Source organism: Seriola aureovittata, chromosome 19, assembly GCF_021018895.1.
Source record: "Seriola aureovittata isolate HTS-2021-v1 ecotype China chromosome 19, ASM2101889v1, whole genome shotgun sequence".
NCBI lineage: Eukaryota > Metazoa > Chordata > Actinopteri > Carangiformes > Carangidae > Seriola > Seriola aureovittata.
This window is the reverse complement of record NC_079382.1, coordinates 11,779,971-11,801,710: the sequence shown is the minus strand read 5'-3', so window position 1 is coordinate 11,801,710 and position 21,740 is coordinate 11,779,971. Positions and strand designations below refer to the sequence as shown.

General features: G+C 40.0%; 1 protein-coding gene across 1 annotated transcript; it reads right to left on the bottom strand.

Annotated features, from left to right (window-relative positions):
- Positions 1-349: 349 nt before the first annotated feature.
- On the bottom strand, positions 350-13,150 carry LOC130160646 (transforming growth factor beta-3 proprotein-like). The gene is made up of 7 exons (XM_056363287.1): positions 12,260-13,150; positions 6,617-6,780; positions 3,593-3,722; positions 3,314-3,421; positions 2,683-2,848; positions 2,327-2,480; positions 350-1,465 (listed from the first exon to the last, which is right to left on the bottom strand). The coding sequence occupies exons 1-7, from the start codon at positions 12,603-12,605 to the stop codon at positions 1,307-1,309; spliced, it is 1,227 nt and encodes a 408-aa protein (XP_056219262.1). The 5' UTR covers positions 12,606-13,150; the 3' UTR covers positions 350-1,306.
- Positions 13,151-21,740: the final 8,590 nt, after the last annotated feature.

The following is a 21,740-nucleotide window of genomic DNA, read 5'->3' as shown; positions in this document are numbered from 1 at the left end:
TTTCTAAATCACAAGGAAATGTAACAGTACTCGTGGTTTTATATAAAAGTGTTTCCATCAATCAATTTTCATCCCAGTTAGTGAAACAATCACTATATGACAAGTTGCATAACAGAACAAATCTGCTATTAATGTAAAAGAAATCTCATAAAAAAAAGCTTGTTGCATAACACTTGTTCTTTTCCAGTATATTCTTTGATGTCCCAAAAATAATTTGAACCTGTTAGGGATGAAAACTTCCAGTGAATGGCAGGCAGTGTGCTCATGGCTAGTTTCCATCACAGTTCTTCCCTTGCATACAGGTTCCCTCTTCTTCTTCTTCTTCTTCTTCATCTTCTTTTTCTTCCTCTCCTTCTTCTTCTTCTTCTTCTTCTTCCGCCTCTTCTTCTTCTCCCTCTCCTTCCTCCTCTTCTTCTTCTCCTTTTTCTTCCTCTTCTTCCATCCATTCTAATAGATGCACCGAAAAAAAAGGCCATTGCTGCTGGCTGGCCAAAAAAAGAAAAGCTTGGCTCAACTTCTTTGTTCATTCACTTTCCATTGCAAATCCAACAGGCATTCTCTCTCAGCTCTCCTTTTCCCTGACCACAGCTATGGCTTTGGATACAGCAGCAAGTCTGTCCTTTCTCCTTTTGTGATTGAAGATAATGCCCACTGTTTTGAAGGGAAGGGAGCTTAAGGCAAGTTCAAGGAAAAATCCAGATCCTGAAAGGACTCTTCAACCATTCAGGAGAGCACGTCTATATTTGTGACTATGAGCAATACTGTTCCAAGGCTAGAAACAGGAAAACTGCTGTACAGATAATGCAGAGATTTGAACTTTGTGGAATATTTGCTTGAGCTCTGAAGTAGAAAATATAGCACAGAGTAAGTCTCTTTCATTACTTCATCGTTTTATCTTCGTGTCACAGATTTGTACAGGAGTCTCTGTAATCTAGCCTTAACAGTGTGTTGTCCATCTTCACAAATCTAGACGAAAATATTTAAAGATTGTACCTTGATTGTAAGACTGAGTTTGGTTTGGGTTGGACCTTTTAAGATAAAGAAGAGAGCTACTTGTCATTCAGAACTGACTGAGTGGGTGGAAAAAACAAAACAAGAAAAAAAAGATGATCTCAAGTTTTAAGAAAATCTGCATCCTTGAAAAAAAAAATAGTGTGACCTCCAGAGTGGTTTTCAGATCTACGCCACGAGGCCACAGGGTCAGTTTTAAGTATTTGTCACAGCTAAGAGTCCAAAAGTCAACGAGCATGGGTCTGGTCAGTACCTAGTAAAATCGTGCCACACTACCTCGCCTTTCAAAGTCTTCTCAGCTACACTTGCAAGACTTGACAATCATGTTGGAGAGTTGCTCCACTTTGGGGGTTCGTCCAGAGTAGTAGAGTATAGTGAGGGGTTCCAGGTCTTGAGGGACACAGCAGGGGGCGGCCGATGCCTCTGGATTCAGAGTGTTGTACAGGCTCAGCAGCTATTGGAAAGCACACGGGAGAGATGAAAACTCACTTTCAGATATTATTTACAGCTGTGCAACAATTAGGTAAATTGTTTTTTATTCAGTAACTACAGAGTGATGGAATCTTGATAATCTATTTGCTAGGTCAGTGTAACGGCTAAACTTTACGAAATATCTGTAAATATTGAGATTAATAACCAACTAAACAATCAACACTAAATAATCTGGTGAATTCTATAATGTTTTTTTCCCACACATTTTCCGGAAGATTACGGTCTAGAATATCCTGTCTGCTAGTCTACAAGTGTTTGCTGGACACGGTTGCCTATTCTGTTTTCAGTGGTGTTGTTATAGCTCAGCCATACAGTCCATGTATGAGCTCAAGAATCAAAACATGAAGCTAAAAGAGGCGAAAGGTTCATCTTATTAAGGTCAAGAATAAACTTCACAGTTATCAGCAGTTTTCATACGGACTATTTCTTCGTATTCCCAAGAAAACTGTTCACAGTGAGGTCTGGGAAGGAAGTAAAAAATGACACGGATTGCTAATATTTTGAGATGTTGCTTGTTAATTGGTGGCACGTCGTCCGTCTCCCAGTGTTTCTGTTGTCTCTCTATTTAGGTCTGATTGGATCAACCACTTTTTGGATTGAGTGTAATTATATTTAGGTTCATGCTTGTTTTGATCCCATGAAGACTTCCAGGTGGAGGCAGAGGGCTCAGACGTGAATATCTCAAACTCTGGACTAAAAGCTACATGTACCTGCATGGCTATTTACCACTAAAAATAAGTGAAACATATGTTTTTGTTTTGTTTTACACTGTGGTAAAGTATCTCACAAATGCTCTCGTTTTGTATCACTGTGGAGTCCTTACCGAGCTGTGTGTTGTGTCTGAACTCCTCAGGTAAGGACAGGGCCCAGAGCAGTAGTTGGCGTCGTAACCACTGGGCTCATGGATCCACTTCCAGTCCAAATCACGCCGGAAATCAATGTGGAGCTTGCGAACACAGCAGCTGTCCTCCGTGTTTCTGTGATGAGGAAACAAAACAATAACGAAATCAGTCTCCATATTAATTTTTGTAATAATGCATCTAGACATTCTCTGAACATTTAATACCTTCTTGGTCACATGGGCTATACTATATATACAGTGTGTTGCAGGATATATTTGGGATATTACAAGTAATACCTATTTGTCAATTGCTAAAGACTATTTATGTATCCCCTTACGAGAAACAGTAGTTTGTGTCCAGTGCTCTCTTGCGTCGGCGGGTGTACTGAGTGTCCAAGCGGTGTGGTGGGATCATCATGAGGATAAGGTGAGGCAGGTACTGTTCCTTTTTCTTCTTCAGGTGATCCAGATCCAAGCGACTGTGCTCCTCATCTCCATCCACACCTTAATTATAGACATGATCGAGGCACACATAAACCAACTATTAAGTGGCTTTTTTCCTTTCACAATGTCCCTCATCTGAGCATACAATTTTCAAAATTATTGAGTATGAAACTGTCATCGCTGTCTTTTTGTCTGACATTGAAAGCTTATTTTTAGTCCTGAGGCAAAAGTTGAATCAGGCAACACTTCTTTCTTATAAAGACAAACAATCATAAGCACTTAAATTAGGTGCTAAATTATATCAAACTTGTACCAAACTCCCCAAATTTTGAAATGACAAATTACAATATGTATATATCTTTAATTATTGAATTGACTAAGGACTATATGAACATGCAACACAACCCGCAGATCTTAAACTGATAGGATAGAAAGATGGAAAGAAAACATTCAGAGACATTAGATTAAATGAGCAACTAACACCTGGCATAAATAACTATATGACAAAATGTTGTTGAAGCCCACCTTTGAACTTCACCTCCAGCACCTCGTTCTCATTATCAATGATGTCACCGTTTGGGTTGAAGGTGTGGCAGGGGCAGTGCACACTGATTTCCAGGCCCAGGTTAGTTCCTGATGGCAAACGAGCACGGACAAGAGGATTGTCAAAGTTCTTCTTTTTGTCTAAAACTCAATACTTGTAAGAGAAATACAAGTCATGTTTCTGGGTTCAAACATTGAATGATCATTAGGGCTAATGAGAGGTTTTTGTAAAAAAACTAATGACAGTGACCTCAGTCTCACCTCTGTTCATCAGCCATTCCCGCACTGTCTCAGTCACATCGAAGGAGACCCATTCTGGGGTACCTTTGGTCAGCACATTCTTGGCTCCGATGTAGCGTTGTTTCCTTATGTGTTCATTTGGCCTCACAATCTGCAAGGCAAGAAGACATGGTCACTCAAAAGGTTTTTGCTCAATACTTGTTCCAACAAAATAACATGTAGAATAGAGCAAACACCAGACAAGGCTGTTGGTACAAGAAAGAGCTGTTAGTTGTCTTGAGCAAGGCTAAGCTAAGCTATGCTATGAGTTAAGATAATGTGATTACAGATTATATCGCTAAAAAAAAATAGATAAAAAAAGACTAAGAGCATCCAAATGGCTTTGTTAGGTTGTACTTATGGTGCTTTCGTGTCATATTGGAGTCACCGTAATTACCAGTTTCCCACTTGTAAATAGCATTCATGTCAAAATCCAAGTCGTAATTACGACTGATATATCCAGTGTGATATATCCCATTTGGTGGTAAAAAGTGCAGATGTGCCTTCAAAAGCAAGCAAACATGGATGTCTAAAATCTGCCGAAGTCTGTTGTTAGAGGTAATTAAAGGCTGAGATGTAGTAGGTGCAGTGCTATATTGAAGCACTGTATTTGTAACTCTCATATGTCAAACAATGCAGTAAAACAACAAATGTCCCTCAACAATATTTCCACTTTGTTCAAATTACCCTCCTGTTTAGTAGCTGTTAATGGTGTTTTTCTTCTAGCTTGTTATGTTAGACATGTTCATCAATGTAGTTGAGCATGTAAGCATGGGCTGATGGTTCTGCAGGTATGTGGTCATAAGCCAAAGTACTGGACAAATTGAAATTTGGACCCATCCCTGAAGCTGTGCTGGTAGCATGGCTAAAAATGTGACCTAACCTCGACCTAACATGGAAAAAAATGGGAGAATTTTTATTGTTCCTTTTTTAAATTCTTGATATTATCATGTAGTACTTAGTGCATTAATAACTGTCAGTTTGAGCATATTTTAAATTCTGAATAGTTTTAAGGGACCACACATCCATGGAACACCCTCACAGGTTATTTGACTTTTTTTGGTTTATTATACCTCCCCCTTGATAGAGCTTGATTGACATCCCCCTCATTCACTTATTTGCTTTGTTGCACCGGTTGGGGCGGGACAAGTTACACATTTTTTTATTTTGATTGGTTCATGGAGTCCAGTGACATCACATACTCCACCCACCTTAAGCGTGAACAGAGGTCTAATTAGCCAAATAATTCAAAACACCTGGAGTGTATGTAGGGCCTTTATCTGCATATATTTTTCCTGTTTCTATTTTTTGGCCTGTTGGGGGCAGAAGAACTTGACAGACATCCTGACACACATGTTAACCTGTTGGGAGACAAGAGCAACATTCAACTGGAGTCACATCTGTTAAATGTGAGTCCAGTATTCACTCTTCTTTTATCTCTGTTTTTCTCTCCCAAGGTAAATATCCAGCTCTTTAGCTTGCTAGCTGTTTTTCACCAGCTAGCTAGTTGCTAGCCTAGTCTATATGCTGTGTCATGGCTAGGAAGGGAATAGTTTATCAAAGCTTGCTTGCTGAAAACAACAGCTGTTTGTGAAAACAAGCTTGTTGCGAGCAGTAATATTCAGCAATTTAGTAAATTTGTGTGCTCTTAGACCAAAACAATTAAGCTACAGGCTAAAAGAAATTGTGCAAAGTTGCAGGATTGGATGCTAATTGTCTGTGACTTTCTCACTGCAAGCTGCAGCTTTCACATTACCCACAGTCAATTTTATTCTTTCTAAATATAAACACATTTGTCCAGTTCATAGCTTTTGCTTAAAAAGAAACTTGGTGGTTGCTGTGTGTGTTCAGTGGGAGCACCTATAAAAGTAAATTACAAGTCTAGCTCCTGACCTGTCTCTGGAGTAAAACGGTAAAACAATGCACATCATTTCGTCCCATATATTTGGATGAAAATGTGAACAAATATGAAAGTAAAAGAAGAATGTGATTTATTTCTCAGGAAATCTGTCTTGAGTATGACCGGGGTGAAAAGTAACTAAGTATATTAAACTAAGTGCTATGCTTAAGGACATTTTGCTGCCAATATTTATGTACTAAGATTTTAAACACAGAACTTTTACTTACTCATTGTGTTATTGCTACTTTTAAAAGAGTATGCCCCTCCCCCTCTCCTGTACTCCCCCCTGTTTTTGAAACTGACAGTAAAAATAATTTCCTTTGGTAGAATGAAAACACCTGCCCCCTGCTGCTCCCCTGCATTACACTGACCACCAGATTAAGCTCTTCTGTAAACACACACTTGCTAGATACCCACCACGTAACTTATACGTAATAACGTATACTTATTTAAATTGGAGTTGCAGTTGCCTGTAGTATTATTTATGTGTTTGCTAAAATTGTCTTTTTAGATTTCTCATAACATCATGCCTGACCAGAGCATCTGTATATAGTGGTATTTTTTTATCACTTTTATTTTAATAGTTACCTTTAGATTGGATCTATAATGCCAAGGATATTTAGACAGAATAAAAGGGACTTTATGATGTTGACTACAACTTAGGAAAGTGGTCGTATCATGTCATCACTTAACAGAGCAGAGCCGCCTTTTAATAGCTTGATTTAAAAAAGACCTCTACATAACCAAAATGGAGACCATATTAGATCTGACCTGCCAGTACTGCACTAACAGTAACCCTGTCTTACTTCTGCAAACACTCCGCAGGCCTGTTGAGCTTTTTGGCTTTTGGTCTGGCTGTTACCCACGCCCGCAACCACAATCTGGTTGTCGTTGGCTCTCTTTGTCAATTAGAGCCTGAAATCATGTGGTGGAGAACAAGTAACCAGCTTATGTAAGATGCATTCTTGACAGACTAGAATCTAGTAATGTTTTAGCATACAAAGATTAAATCCAGAAAAGAGAGATTTTGAAGCTCCTTGTTGCTTTGACTTTGAGCTTTGCCTTTGATCTTGGTAGAAGGACAAGGAAACAGTATCTTTACACACCTGGTAGAGCTCAATCCGCTGTTCATTCCTCTTGGCACTTGAGTTTGGCACCCTCAGAGCTCGAAACTCTGCTCTGAAGAGGTTGGTTGAGTTCCTTTCCATGGCGGAGACGTTGAAGCGGAAAACCTTAGAGGTGATGCCTTTTGGGCAGTAGAGCAGATCGTCTGGAACAGAAAGAATAAAATAAAAGTTAAGTGAGAGAACAGGCTTAGAAAGTCTTATCAGGATCTGATAAAACCAGCAGTGTATGTCCAGACAACTGCATCATCACTTCTGGACAACATAATCACAGATAATCTCTTTGTAATCTCCTTCATATGTATGCAAGAGATGAAATAAAGAGTTTCTCAGGTGTAGGCCTTTTTCACAGCAGACATTTTGCCTTAGCATAGTAGGAAAAGCACAGGTGTTATCAATAACATTAACATTATTGCATTAAATTCTATTCAAGTCTAAGCCATGACAGGGTCACAGTGAGCCAGCTTGAACAATACCAGGACTCTGAAACTGAAGCAGCTAAATGGAATTCAGATGTCATTCATTTTATTATTGAAACCTGTGCTCTTCCCACTTTGACATGTCAAAATATCTACATAGAAAAATGGCTTTTAAAAGTATTTTTCTGGGCCATATTTAGTATGTATGTGACATTTCTTCATCTGACATTGTGCAGCAAAAGACAATCAATGTATAATGACCTTTTAACTATTATTACTACTCCAGTAAAAAAAAGATTATGTTCTTTAAAGATTTTTTCATCACTGTTTTGAGAACCTTTTTTTGGGAACCTTGCAAAAATAATAACTTATAACTAAGAACAAAGGGTTGCCACTGTAAAACAAAAACTACTGATTTGTGAAATTAAGTTTCTAAACACTCTGAAGTTCATATTACAAGCTGTGAATTAACATTTAAAAAGTTAATAATGGGGCTGCAAATAATAATTTTAATTCTCAATTAATCTCCCATTAATTTCTCTACTATTCAACTTATAATTTTGTCTATTAAATGTCAGAAAATAGTGAAAAGAAATCTACCTAAATTTCCTAAAGCCCAAGATGATTTCATCAAATTGCTTGTTTGTCTGGCCAACACCTCACAACCACCAAATAAGACAAAGTGAAGCAGCAAATCCTCATGAATAAGAAGCTGAAATTTGTAAACTTGAAGAATTTTGCTTCAAAAATTACTACAACAATGAATCAATTATCAAAATAGTTGCTGATTATTTTTCTCTCGACTGGCTCATTTCAACTCACAACAAACTTTTGTAAAGTACTTTTCTGTGGCTTAGTGAGGGAGGAGTGGACTGTGCCTTTTCGATCAAACTTTTATCCACTTGATGCCAGAGTAATGTCAGTCATGCTTCAAAGAGATACAGTACTTTGTTCACTGATATCTTAAACTGAGTTGGCAGCAGATGAAATCTTTTTAAACTCTTGATTATAATGCAGTTTGCATTTTTTTTTCCTTTTTTGTCATACCATATTACTTCAGATGTGTTGAGATTTAGTTCTACAGGAGAATGAAAATAGGGGCATGAATTTACATGTTTATTATATACTGGAAAACTTATAAACCCGTTCACACCTAAAATATGAATTTGGGTTTACTGACCCTTTAGTGGTTGGCACTAAGTTTATCAGCCACAGTGAAATGATTAGTGTTGTTGCCTGCCTTATCAAAATTCCTCAGTGTTTTTCCAACACTTTTTGTCTATATTTGGTGGAAATGAAAATGTTGTAATTGAAATAGCAATATTATTGAGCTTAGTATGACTTCATCTCCCTGGTATCTGCGTATCAAAAACCCTTCTATCTTCAGTTCCACTGACAACTTTTTGGACCCAAATGCCTTCTGACCATGATGACTTCTCCACAACCCAACCTCAGTCATTGACATATGCCAGATTCTGTATGCGTACCATGCTATAAAAGGAAATCTTTCCGATGTTTGCTGTCCAGCCTCTCAATGCAGTAATTTGCCAGTCTTGCAGCAGCTTTCTGCTTCATTTGCACCTGTCACAGATTTGTGGTGGTTCACAGTGCTGCCTCAGTTCCACCAAAGGTCAACAGTTTACCTTCAGAAACCATCAAAAGGAGAGTTTATGTTTGCCCACATTAACTGAGGGAAAGAGGGTGAAATCACTGGTTCCAAGTCAAAAATTGATTCCACATAGCCAGTGCTCTAGTCCTGTTATACCACAAGGGGCAACACCCAAAGGTGGCCGTGTCTTCATAAGTACTGGCTTCACTCTCAGTCTGCTGTTTCTACCTGATCTTTAGGGAATTGTTCAATATTTTGGGAAAATACACTTATTTGACATTGATATCACTCATGTACAGTAAATATGAAGCTACAGTCAGCAGCCGGTTACTTAGCTTAGCATGAAGACCAGAAACAGTGCTCTGTGGGAAGGGAACAAATCTGCCTACTAGAACATGGTAGGGACACATGCCTATAAGTGTTTTTTTTAAACACTCAAGCTAATCTACATAACCACATCTTTAATGAAAGAAAATTGTTCCCAAAGTGAATCGTTATCTCTAATGTCAAGTAGAGATATACCATTACGAAAACATCAGTTTGGATGCTGAATAAGTACACTGCTAATGAGAGTGCATCTTGAAGAATGACAGCATCAGTAGTTTCAGCCAGTGCCCCACAACAACACATGTTTATGTTCAAGTGACAAAGCCCTCTAGTGGCTGTAGTAAAAATGTTAGGAGCAAAGTAGGAAATCTGTTATGACGACACAGTCTGCATAGGGAGAGGGCCGGGGTGGATGGATGTCAGTGACAAAAAGCATGACTATGATCATTCCCTAACCTTAACCAAGTGTTTGTTACTGTAACCACAACAATGAAGCTTCCCTAACCTTACTGAAGTAGCCTAGTTATTTTAACCCAAATCACAAAGTTTCCCTGAATCTGACCAAGCCTTAACCACAGCATTGTCAGATGATAAAAGAGATTTATTTTTGCTTTGTAAGGATTGTCTAGACAAACATCGTCCTGGCGATATGGGGCGTCAGATCAGAAAGCTATTGTATGTGTCATTGTAGAGGGGATGGATAAACAATGTAATTTGTGGTTTAATTTGGAGGACTTGTTGGAGACAAATTTGACACATCATCTGAAAAATTTTATAAAGAGGCTTTGGACCAGTATCTGTACATTTCAGACACCACCACTGTAAATTGATTTTGATGAGACATCAGGTAATTATATAAGAAGTCCGGCATTTGTTAGGGATGACGTGTTTGTCATTTGTTTTGCTTCTATAGCTGTTGATAAGAGGACTGAAACTAGTTCTAGATTAAATTTGCATTTAAAAATACACCAGTTCAAAGTGGGACTACAACAGAAGTGAGCTTCATGACCACAATGATTTAAGTAGGGTGTCTTAACCTTGATCAGAAAGGTTACAGAACTTTTAAAACCTGATTTACCTCCTAAATTAATTTGCAAACATAATAAAGATACAGAATATCTAGAAAGTTAAATAATTTCTGCCAAACAGGCCTATTCATAATATATTGTGATGATATGAGGGAGATTACGTCTCTTTATTATCATTTAACTGAAGAAATCATCGTCCCTGCCAGAGCACAATGAATCTTAAAATTGTTCATCTTGCCTTCTCCAGCATATGAAAATCACATTAACCAGTCTGAGCAGGCTCAGTGTGTATATATGTGGATATACTAAGCTATTGACAGAATGCATATTTTCAGGTATGAGATCACACTGGACACATAAAAACCTCTGCCAATACCACAGCTTTAGGCTTGACAAAGTAAAAAAAATTAAGGGTGATATTATTTTGTCCACATTTTAAACATTATAAATGTTGACTAGGACACACTTTTTAGGTATTTACGTGTCAGTTCAGCTCTTATAGTGTTATATTGTTTTTCTGCCATTTCCCATTTGTTCTTTAATCACATAAGGTTACAACAACAGAAACAGTGGTCTTCACCCAAAAGTACGTGTGTAAATCTGTCTTACATCTTTGTACCTAAAGCCCCTCTGTGACTGAATCCAAAAATGAAACCACCACATGAACTTGAGGCACCTAGTGCCTGGCGTTTTTGTCATAACCATTTTGTGAGATTTAAAACAGAACATTGCTGAAGGAAAATAGGTCTTTTGAGAAACACCTGTTGATTTCAAAGGGACTGTGATGCAATGGTCTTGGCTTTCCTCTAGACCATGAGGCCCTCTCCGGCTCTCACACACGCACAGCATTTATCCTATTCTACTTTCTCAGTAATCCAGACTCAGTTGGACCACATGCTGTATGAATCTCCCTCAAGTACTGACACATGTCCCTCTCAACGTAGGTTTTCCACTTCCAGTTCATAGCTTTTAATTCTATAAAGGAAATAGTTGTGCCAAAGAGAGGTTTAGCACAAAGCAAAGAATGTGAACAGGACGTTACTGACAAATATTCACCAAAAAAAACAACAAAAAAAAACGTTACCTAAGGTTACCATGTGCAATGAAATGATGGCACAGTGGAATCATTCATGTTTAAGGGGATGGATTCTGGCTCAGTTTCACACTCAATTTAGCAAAGTTAAACCTGAGCACTACAGTTAGTGATCTCATGCTTATGGGCCACCCCTCTGGGGGATTCACAGGCCAAGACAAGCAGTGGGGTCACTTAAAGCTCTCTTTCAGTGTGGAGGTGGGTGGTAATGATGTGTCTGTGTATGTGATAGCATCATGGGACCCCACTCCTCCTGTAGAGTCACACTCTAGGGGAGTGAGGGATCCCATTATCCAGGCTAACGGGGAGGTCCTTCCATCATCTAACTTTTCCTGTCCACCTCTGTTAACTTTTCCTACTCCTTCTCCTAAAGGCATCCCCCTCTGCCTGGGCAGATGTCCCTCTCATTTGGGCCTGACTGGAAAGGAAATGGGAACATCTGGGGAGAGGGACAGGATCCATGGAGGAAAAAAACAAGAGGAGGAAGAGTGGAGTCAGGAGTAGGAGGAGAGTGACTTTCCTGGAACACTAGTTCAGGGTTAAAACAGGTTGGTGAGCATTACAGGAACAAAGCACATCCTCCAAGTGCAAAACAAGTCCACCTTTCATATTTACAAAACTCAGAAAGCTCTGACACAGACACCTCTTTTTAATGGGGAGGATGTTTGATGTATGTGCAGAGTTTGACACAAGAAGGCGGACTTCACATTCATCTATTCATGTGCTGAAGGAGGAAAGTTTATCTGTGCTCACCTCATGGTGAAGAAGGAGACATCTTGTATCCAGCAGTTAAACTTAAGAAGTAACAATGTTTGTATAGTCATAGATTCTCTGTTTCTCAACTAGGGAGAAAGACTAGCTGTAATTTTAGGAATTTTTTAGCAAGGTTTTGTGGATTTTTTTTTGTGGAAGCCCATATCAGACAGAAGTTATCATTCCTTATAACCTTAAACCTGCCTAATATGCAGCAGAAGAAAAAAATCGAAAGTGATAAAAGCTGCATGGCATAGAAACCTAACTGCAGTTTGAGTGAGGCGTCTGGCTGGCTCTTCAATTGGTGCGTAATTACGCACAGTGGACGCCTTGATTGCTTATATTAAAATGACAAAGTGACAGAAACTTAGCTGCCTAAAGAGCTGCAATACTTACTGCTCTCTGGCGGTCCGTAGACCATGTTGAATTTGTATATCTCTTTGGCATAGTACTCTGTCTCTGTGTTGTCCTGACCGCAACTTTGCTGCCGATCCCTCCCAAGCTCCTCCAGTAGCTCCTTGGTGCTGTTATACAATGCTTGGATTTGATAAGGGATTTTATTCGGTCCGAGGGAGTGCGGAGGACTCGTCAGTCGGAGTTTGCTCAGAATCTGACCCCGTATCGCCTCGACCCTCTTCCTTTTCACATGGTCAATATCCACGGTGGCACAAGTTGACAGGCATGAGCTCAAAGTTGCGCAGTTGAGGAGGAGGACAAACAGTAAAGCCTTACCCAAATGCATATTTCTGTCTGCATTTGGTTCGCTCGGTAGAAATGTGCAGATTCACAGGCGACGACTGCCAAGGTCAGTGTCAGTTAGCCTTCAGATCAAGCTGATGAGCCCTGCTGTTGTTTCTTTGAACTTCCTTTGGAGCTAATGATGAAAAACTCCTCACTTAATACGTTTTCTCGTGGCAGTCCCTTTTGTTATCAGCAGAAATCCAACTGTGTGTTCGCCCATGAGACATTACCCAATTCAAAGTCCCGAGCAACAGAAACTCTCCCACATATATGAAATTTATCCGGCACAAATATCTCTGTAGAAACAAACAGACTTTTCTTTTGCATTCTTGAGCTCAATCCAGTAGATTTAAGGCGTCCCACAGCTGGGCATATTTCTCCTCTTTTCTTTCTCATTAAAATCTAGAGCCTCTTTATTGTCTCTGAGGAGACAGACCGCAGGCTGTCAGGTTAACGAGGTATATGCGACTTTGAGCGGTCGGTATGGCCTCGCATGTGTTTTATACCAGTAGTTTCTGACGTTTGATGGAGGAGGGACCGCAAGCACCCGGGAGAGCCCAAATCATAACAGGGCTCATTGCGATGCACCAGACATCAGCTGTGACTAATAAACATGTAAAAGAGTCTACTCTTTTATTTTCTGACTCTTCAGTCATATGTACTTTTAAAGGAAGTTGGAAAGTTACAGTTTTTCTTTATTAAGGCAACCGAGATGGTATTAAGATCTAATCGTCTAATCTTCTTTGCTGTTTCTCCCCATGTTTTTAACAGTAGACTACTGTCAACTGTGATCTCACAGAGGTCTCAGTTGATGTTTCTTCTGGTTGTCTCCCGTATTTTAGGTTTGTTAATGGCCTGGGTCGCCCACCCTCTAGTGGCAAGTCGCGGTACTCGCAGTAGCCTAATTAAACTGACTATCTGCGTTTTCCTCCATTAAATTACTTTCTCAGTGTCTTAAAACATTTTCTTTTGAATAACATTAAGTTGTTAAGATTTCTTTTGTTCCCTCTGAAATATAAAAACTCCACTTTTCCTTCTGATTCACTGGCTGATTCAAGGATGGCCTAAAGTTAATGTACTGTAAACTAACACAACAAATCTAAACCCTGATACTTGAAATACTGAGCCAACCTATTAAACTTTAATGTTGCTCAGTTAAGTAAATCTTAAATTTCTTAAAATGTTAAAATTGTGTCCTAGATTCATCTTGTAGCAAAGCGAATTTTAAACCAAGGATTTCTCTGAAAATGTGCTATATTTCTGCCGAAGCAACCATAAAAATAACAATGAAAGGGGTTTGTAGATTTTACACATAGAAATTCCACTCACAGAATTTGTAATAATTCACAGTTGGGTCCTTTGTCTGCTCTTCTTCAGCTGGAGCCTTCGTATAAAGACCCACACAATACAGGACGAATCCTGTTGTCAGAGGCTGCTCTCATATTACAGAAATCTTTTCAGACTTCACATTCTGGCTACATGATTGCATTACTGTTCAAAAGAACCAAAGTTTCCTCACTGTCGAAGCAGATTTTCCCATGCCCTCTGCAAACCACCATCCACATAAAAATCATTTTTCTACACTGATGTCTGAAGGTTTATTTGCAGACCCCTTAAGTTATTTCATCTTTTTTGATTTTTTCCCCTCCACAGTCTGTTTTATCTCTATTCATAGAGCATATCCACATTTCTCAGACCTATTTTAGGTCAAAGCTCACTCAACCACTGGAGGCCCCATACCCAAACATGGGGTCTGGTATTTCACTATGTTTCTTTTGCTCACCAGTTTGCATGGCAAGAATGATTTAGTAGAATGTCCAAACTTGGTAAATATTTGGCTTTGGATCATAAACCCAGGTGCCTGTTTGCACTATACGCACCATCTTGATTTGTTTTGCTAATTTGTTGGAGATGAGTAGGGTGAGGTTTGTATATTTGTATGTTTTGTTAGAACAATGTTACTTAATGTTGCATACATGCTCATGCACCATCCGATACTCCCACTTGGTGTTTGTCTGTTATCTCATCTTTTTTTGTCTGATTATGTTGCTTGGAAAAGTGTAATGTGATTTATTTTAACAACATCATCATGTCTGTGAACAGTACAGAACAGAAAGAACTCTATTTTGTTTCCAGTATTTTAGAAATGTCAAATTTCTTTTCACTGTTTTATTTACAGTTGCATAAAAATGAGCTTGAATGAGCAATTTGTTGCTCCACATGCTGTGAAGATCAGTTGCAATAAAGTTCCATTGTGCTGGTTAAACAGGCAGCCAGTAAATGCTCTGTTTTGTTTGTAGATGATTAAGCTCCATAGTATCTGTTTTCTTTGATACTTTGGTCATAGGAACATTTTTGCTTTAATGTTTATTGTTTGGAAATTGGTTTCCACTAGCGTCTCCCCAGGCTCGGGCTGAAATGTCTTCATTCATGAGTTTGGCTCAGTGATGTAGTGATCCAAACCCAAAATGGACCAAAATGGTTGTTTGGGTTTTAAGTGATCCAAGAATGAGATGTCTTCATAGCCATTGTGAAACTATTTTGGGACAAGCATCCAGGTCCCTGGTATCCCTCAGCCACTTTCCCACAGTCCTCTGTGTATACTGTGTTGCACCGAATTAAAGCTTATCTCAAAAGTTTGAAAATAATCATAGGGAAGAGTCTGGGGAAATTATGACCCAACAAAGTCATTTCTGATTTTTCCCCTCTTACCAAGAGTTTAAGACTTTTGTCTTTGTTCTTGAGGATGATGATCTTTCAGTAGATCATTTTCCAGTCTCTGTGGCATACCTCAGTAAATATACCATTACTTAATGTGGCTTTCCTTTCTATAGATAAATTCCAATAGTTAACATTGCACTGTAAACCGACTTTTGGTAAAACTTTTGGTCGATTTGATGGAATAAATGAGGCTCCTTGTTCTGCATTTGCAAAATGCTGCTGTTTCTGTCCCATCCTTTGGCCATTTCAGTAATGTTGGCAGTTCTCCACTAAGCCAGCAGGTGATGCTGCATAGCTATGTCTGCTGTCTGTGTCTGCACACGGACACAAGAGCAGAGAAACTCAACATTTCAAGAGGATCATATTGTCTAAAAATGTCTATTTCATGCTCAAAAAATGTCCTTCCTTCAAGAGTCCAGAAATTCTACTACAATAAGTGAACAAAATCTGTCAGTACATCATGACAAACCTTTCTGTGAAATGTCACATTTAGTTGGACAATTACGTCAGCAAAATAAATGAATGAAGGAGACATTTTCAAATAGACAGATTCACGTGTGAATATACATCAGCTGATACATTTGATTTTCATATATAAATATGTCTGAACTCATTGTCATAGTTATCATCATCATCATCATACTTCATTTGTCTCTGGTCTTACCAGAAATGTAAAAAGAACAGGCAGAATTATCAGTGATCGAGTACCAACTGTACTTCCTGGTTCAGCGTGTATTTCAGTTCGTCTTATCAAGGCTGTGTGGAGAGATTCTGTAATGGGTTTTGGGTCTTCAGCCGGAGGCCATACACACACACACCATCACATGGACCCTGTCTAGTGCACAACAATTATGTCATCCCTCTCACTCTGTCACACACACACACACACACACACACACACACACACACACACACACACAACACACACACACACACACACACACACACACCCACACACTTTGTAGTAGTCCAAACTGTCTGGGGATTCCTAGACATGATCCCAGACATCACCATCAAAGTTCACTTTTACTCCAGGCGTCCTCCAGTGATTACCTCACTGCTGGGTCAGGTTTTAGTGAGTCACTCTCCGGCAATCTGTCCGTCTCGCGCGACACACGGAAAAGGAATGCAGCTACAGTCCGGAGGATGAAAACAAAAACACATGCTGGTAGCCATATGGAGGAATATGTCCTCTTTTTCCTGTAATGTAGGTTAGATTCCTAGTGACTGTACTTGTTAGAGTAGTTACTGCGATCATAGTGCTTAACCTCTTCCAGCAGCGTGGTGATTGGAGAGCGCTGTGTTTATAAAACATAAAACTTTGGCTTTTCTAAATCTTAAAAGGTTCCATAGAGTAGACAGACTTTACCATCTGACCACATGCACAAACACATACAGAGTCAGACTGCTTAAGACTGGCTAGACAGAGTCAGACAAACCCCAAATACTAAGCAGCATCCTGCCAGATTTCCCTACTACAGCACACTGACAAGCCAGAACAGTAAAGTCTGCTTTGTCTGAGGGTAACAAGCCATATGAGTCATACTTGGGGAGTCAGTTGGGTAGGAATGCTAACAGGAGACCCCTAAAACCCGCACCAGCGGAGACGATGATGTGTATATGTCATGGCCATACAACTCAAATGACTCATTTGATTCGTCCACCATCTGTGTTAGTCATCGGTTTTCTTAATACATGTACATAGGAAAGGAACACCATGGCGGCTAGACGATGACTTAAGGTGAGATCACGTGGCATCAGCAAAAACTTGTCCGTCACTTTGTCATTGTCGTGTATGAGATGTACTGTATGTCTTTATCTTTTTCCTGTCTTCCTCTTGATACTGTAAATACAATGCTGAAAGTGATTACATGGCAGAGTTGAAGGCTAACTTTGGTGTTGTGGTTGAATTTGAGGCAGTGGCCAACTTTGCTTGTTGGCAGCTCCAAATGGCTTCAATTGATTAATGCTGGAAAAATGTGAGTGTTGGTGTGCTCACAGGTGTGCCCAGGTTGTGTGTCTGTGACTGGTTTAGACTTGGTTTATTCTGGCTGCGATTCTGTTCTGCCACATCTCTGACGATTTTGCTTTCCCACACAATTCCACTTCTCTGTTCCCTATCCTGGGCCCTTGTTGCAGCAACACTCTGGTGCAAGCCTAGATGGCAGTGAAGTGAACTGTTCCCTCCTACCTCCAAGTCATGGTCAAACGCTGCACTCCAGCGTGACCACTGAGCACAACACACACTCAGGGGTTTTGCTGCTACAGCCGTACTTGGTCTCATATGACAAGTAGCTTATGGTTGTTACATGTTAGTTAATGGTAGAAAACTTTATTAAGATATTGCCCTATAACGAACATTACTTGGCTATTTTATTGACTTAATGACTCTCCTGAACTTTTGCCACTCTTGCAGTATGTTTTAAATTTTACGATGATCCCATTCTTCTTTCTTGTGGCAACAACAAAAGTTACTTAGTCTCACTTGTACTGCATCCTTGAAGCACTTGGAGATTCAGTACATTTCTTGTAAATCACTTTTGACTGAAGAATCTTCTAAATGAACCTGATGAAACTGCATTTACTTAATGTTAAATCTTGTGTAGTTTTGTTTTAATGGTTACCATGAATGACAAATCCATTTCAAATTTGTTTTTGATCACCAGGGGACAGAAGATCTTCAAACCAACTGAGACAAACAGCCCTGACATGATGTGTTGGCAAACAGGTACTCTGCAGGAGACATGGAGCGATATCAGCGTCCCATTGGAGCCATGTTTCTGCTTTCCTGATGATTGTAAGTCCAGTATTCACTCTAGTTCTAATCCTGTTGTGGTTTCCATCAACTCCTGGGGAAAATATCTGGGCCTTAGCATACTTTTTTTTAACCAGCTATATGCAAACTTTGTCAGTCTGCAGTTTGATATGTCAGTCAGAGCTTGTTTGCTGGGAGGAATAACACAAAATTATACAGTAACTGTTTAAGTTGCTAAAAAGCTCTGTAGAGCTACAAGATAATTCTCATCAGTTAATGAGATCCCTTCGCATTATACATAAATATTTGATCCTATTTAAATATAAAAATATTGATTCAGTTAAAAAGATGCTGAAAAAACCCCTTTCACCCCAAATGTTCACATTTAGTTGTTCCCTTTTCCTCCCGAAAAGATCACCTTTGTCATTTTTTCTTTCTGGATTTTTGGCTGCTGTGGTCGTGGCCGTGGTGTTTGGCAGGCCTCTGAGACGGCTTGCTCCCATAAGACGGCATATTGAGGTGGTCTGATGTCGCAAAGGTGAAGACTGTTCACTTTACATCTGGGTCTAAGGGGGTGGCGATCTGCTGAGTTAAGGCCTTTTGGAAAGCAGAGGACAAGGTGTCATTGGGCCTCGGCATGAATATGAAATAGCAACGCCCATGATGTTGATTCACACTCCAGACAAATACTGTCAAAGCTAAGGCTAAACACACTTAGCATTTTTTGATTAGCACTCAGTGTGAGTAAGACGGCAGAAAGTCGCTGTGCTCAGTGATGTTTGTTGTGATTACTAATGGCAGGGTTTGTGCGAGTGATGGATGGGAAGAGGCTGTCAGCGATTCCAGTTATGATTCAGCTCAGTTTAATCATGTTACCAAACCACGAGGGATTCTTTTTCAGTGACTTAACTTTCTGCACTCTCAGTGTCATTTTTATGCTGTTTGGGCTAAAATATACAACTTTCACTACCACATTTACTGATCAGCTGAATTTAGGAATGCCAGAGAATAAGAAGAAAAACAAGTCTTTCAGCCTTTTCTAGCTCATCCTCGTTCTTTGTGTGGAATTTCAGAGAAAACCACATCAGGCCTTTTTCCACTTCCCTCCAACTTTAACCCTCCTCACCCCCACCTCTGTATTCCCGTAAGTACGGCAAGTTGGATAATGAGGAAATTGGCTTTTGGAATCGCAGCAGCATTGGCACGCATGGCAGAGAAAGTGTCAAAATAACAGAGAAAACAAAAAGGAGCTTTACTGGAAATTGTCCAATTAAAAACAGACATTGGACAGTAGATATGGAAGGCCAGAGGTTAATGTCTGTTCTCTGCTTTGGACAAGAACAATGATAGTGTGCACAGACAATAAGACACAGACATAATGTGGGTTTGTGCGCACACATACATTAGCAGGATGCAGGATGCACACAAACACGACGTTAATGTGCATGTATGCATTCACACACACACACACACACACACACACACACACACACACACACACACACACACACACTCAGCACTGGCCAGGTTTGTGCTGGCCTCCTCATGCAGAGTCTAGACAGGAAGCTGGTCCATGCCAGATTAGGGATTTTCTCCCTCACACCCTCACACCATTTACACACACACACACACACACACACACACACACACACACACACACACACACACACACACACAGACAAACAGTTACACTGCTGACAGTCATCTTCTCTCAATATGTCTGTGTGTATTGTGTACTTGGATGTGTGTCAAAGGGAACTCGAGAAAGAAAGGGACATAAAAACAAAGACTTAGTGACAGAGGCCTGTGTGTATGTAGATTTGTGTGTTTATGTGCTTCTCTGTCTTTGTTTGAACAAGTCTGACACAAAATAAAAAATAACTCAACCACAAAGAAACACAGATTCTCTGTCAAAAGCTTTTTTTTGACTCTATTACTAATTTTTCCTCGACTTTCCACCTATTGAAATGATGAGTATGAGGCACAGTGTGAAAAGTTCAACTTGTCCTTCCCAGGTACGGGGGCGCACCACGTCCTGTAGTGCTTAGCTAAATTAAACCGAGCCCCTACTGTTCTCATCTGCTCACCTGTAGCCCCTGCCAGGCCTGGCCATGACCTTTGAACCCACACAGATGGGTCTGCATAATAAGACACGGGCACACACGGCTAAGTGCCATCTTGGACATGTTTGATGGGTAGCTATATTGGTCTAGGAAAGTCTGAATACTGTATGTACTGGAATGCTAATGTGTTGACCTTTCTGAGCAGGTGAGGGCGTGTGTGAATGTGTGTGTGTTTCTGTATTTCTCTGTGTGGGTTTGACGGAGCTTTTAAGTATAAATACAGAGACCAATAGATGTGTGCACTTACTGTACACAATCTTTGTCTCTCTGTGCGTAGTTGGCCTGAGGCCAATGGCCCCTGTGACCTGTGTATGGCAGGATGGGCTGTACTTTTCAGTCTAAGTGTATGAATATGCATGGCCTCCTGGCTTGTTAGATATGGCAGAGTAGACGTGGATTATGAAGCGCTTTCTTAAAAATTTTGAAACTTGAAGTGGTTTTAAATAACCAAAAAAACACATTGCTTCTGAAATATGTTTAAATTTTCTATGAAACATAAACAACCATTTTTCTTCAAGGAAAGTTCAGTTTGAATTGTGCTGTTTTTCCCAGATACCTTTTCCTGACTCTGTGTTCAGTTTGAAGGTATGTTGAACTACTGTTTTTAAGGGGAGTTGCTTTTTGATCATGAATGAATAAAAAAGGAGCAAATGTACACAGATATACAAAGGTCTCTTTAAGTAGGTCTGACAGCAAATAAGTAAGAATTAAAAAAAGGGGGAAAAAAGTAGGACATTTTTCCCAAAACTGAAGCCTTCAAGTCTGTCAGTTCAGAACCCCCTGCTGTGAAAAATAATATAGTTATTTGTTCAATCCACCTGCATTGCACCTCAGGAAATATTTGATATTGACAAAAAGCAATCAAAGTACTTTTTCTCATTATATAAGATTTAAAGTGCTATTTTTAGATAGCAGTCATCTCTGCCACCACCTGAATATATGAGCATATTTACACCTTGTCTTCGAGAACATATGACATATGTGCACCGGCCACTGCTGCCTTAACAATATATTTCATCCCCCTCTTGATTCCGTCTGTGAAATGGTCCTCTTCATTTCCCACATGAGTGGTTTTCTTATCATCTAGCCCCCCTCTCACCTGCCCCAGGGGCTGAGTTAAAGCCGATAAAACACCCAAATATTCTGTTAAACATGGGCAGCCCCTGCCACGTGGCCGCTCCCTGCAATGCCTCCTGGGTAATTATGGTAATAACTCAGCCGTCAGAGGCGAGGCCAGAGGCCCCTGGGATGATGAGGTCAGACTGGAGGGCCTGAGACGAGAGGAGTGGTGGCGATGGAAGTGGGGCGGCGGGGTCAAGGTGAAGCGGGTGGGGCTCACGCGTTGCTATCCCATAAACCCTTGCTGTCACATCAGAGGCCGTTGGATGTATGTGGACATTCCCTATGATCTGTCCTCCTCAACAATCAAGATGCTGATGAGCGATGATGACAAGTGTTTGAGTAGCCTGGTTATTTGTGCGGCCTTGACTGACAGACGCCTGGTGGGGTGGTTGGTAGGAAGGTCAAAATGTGCCCG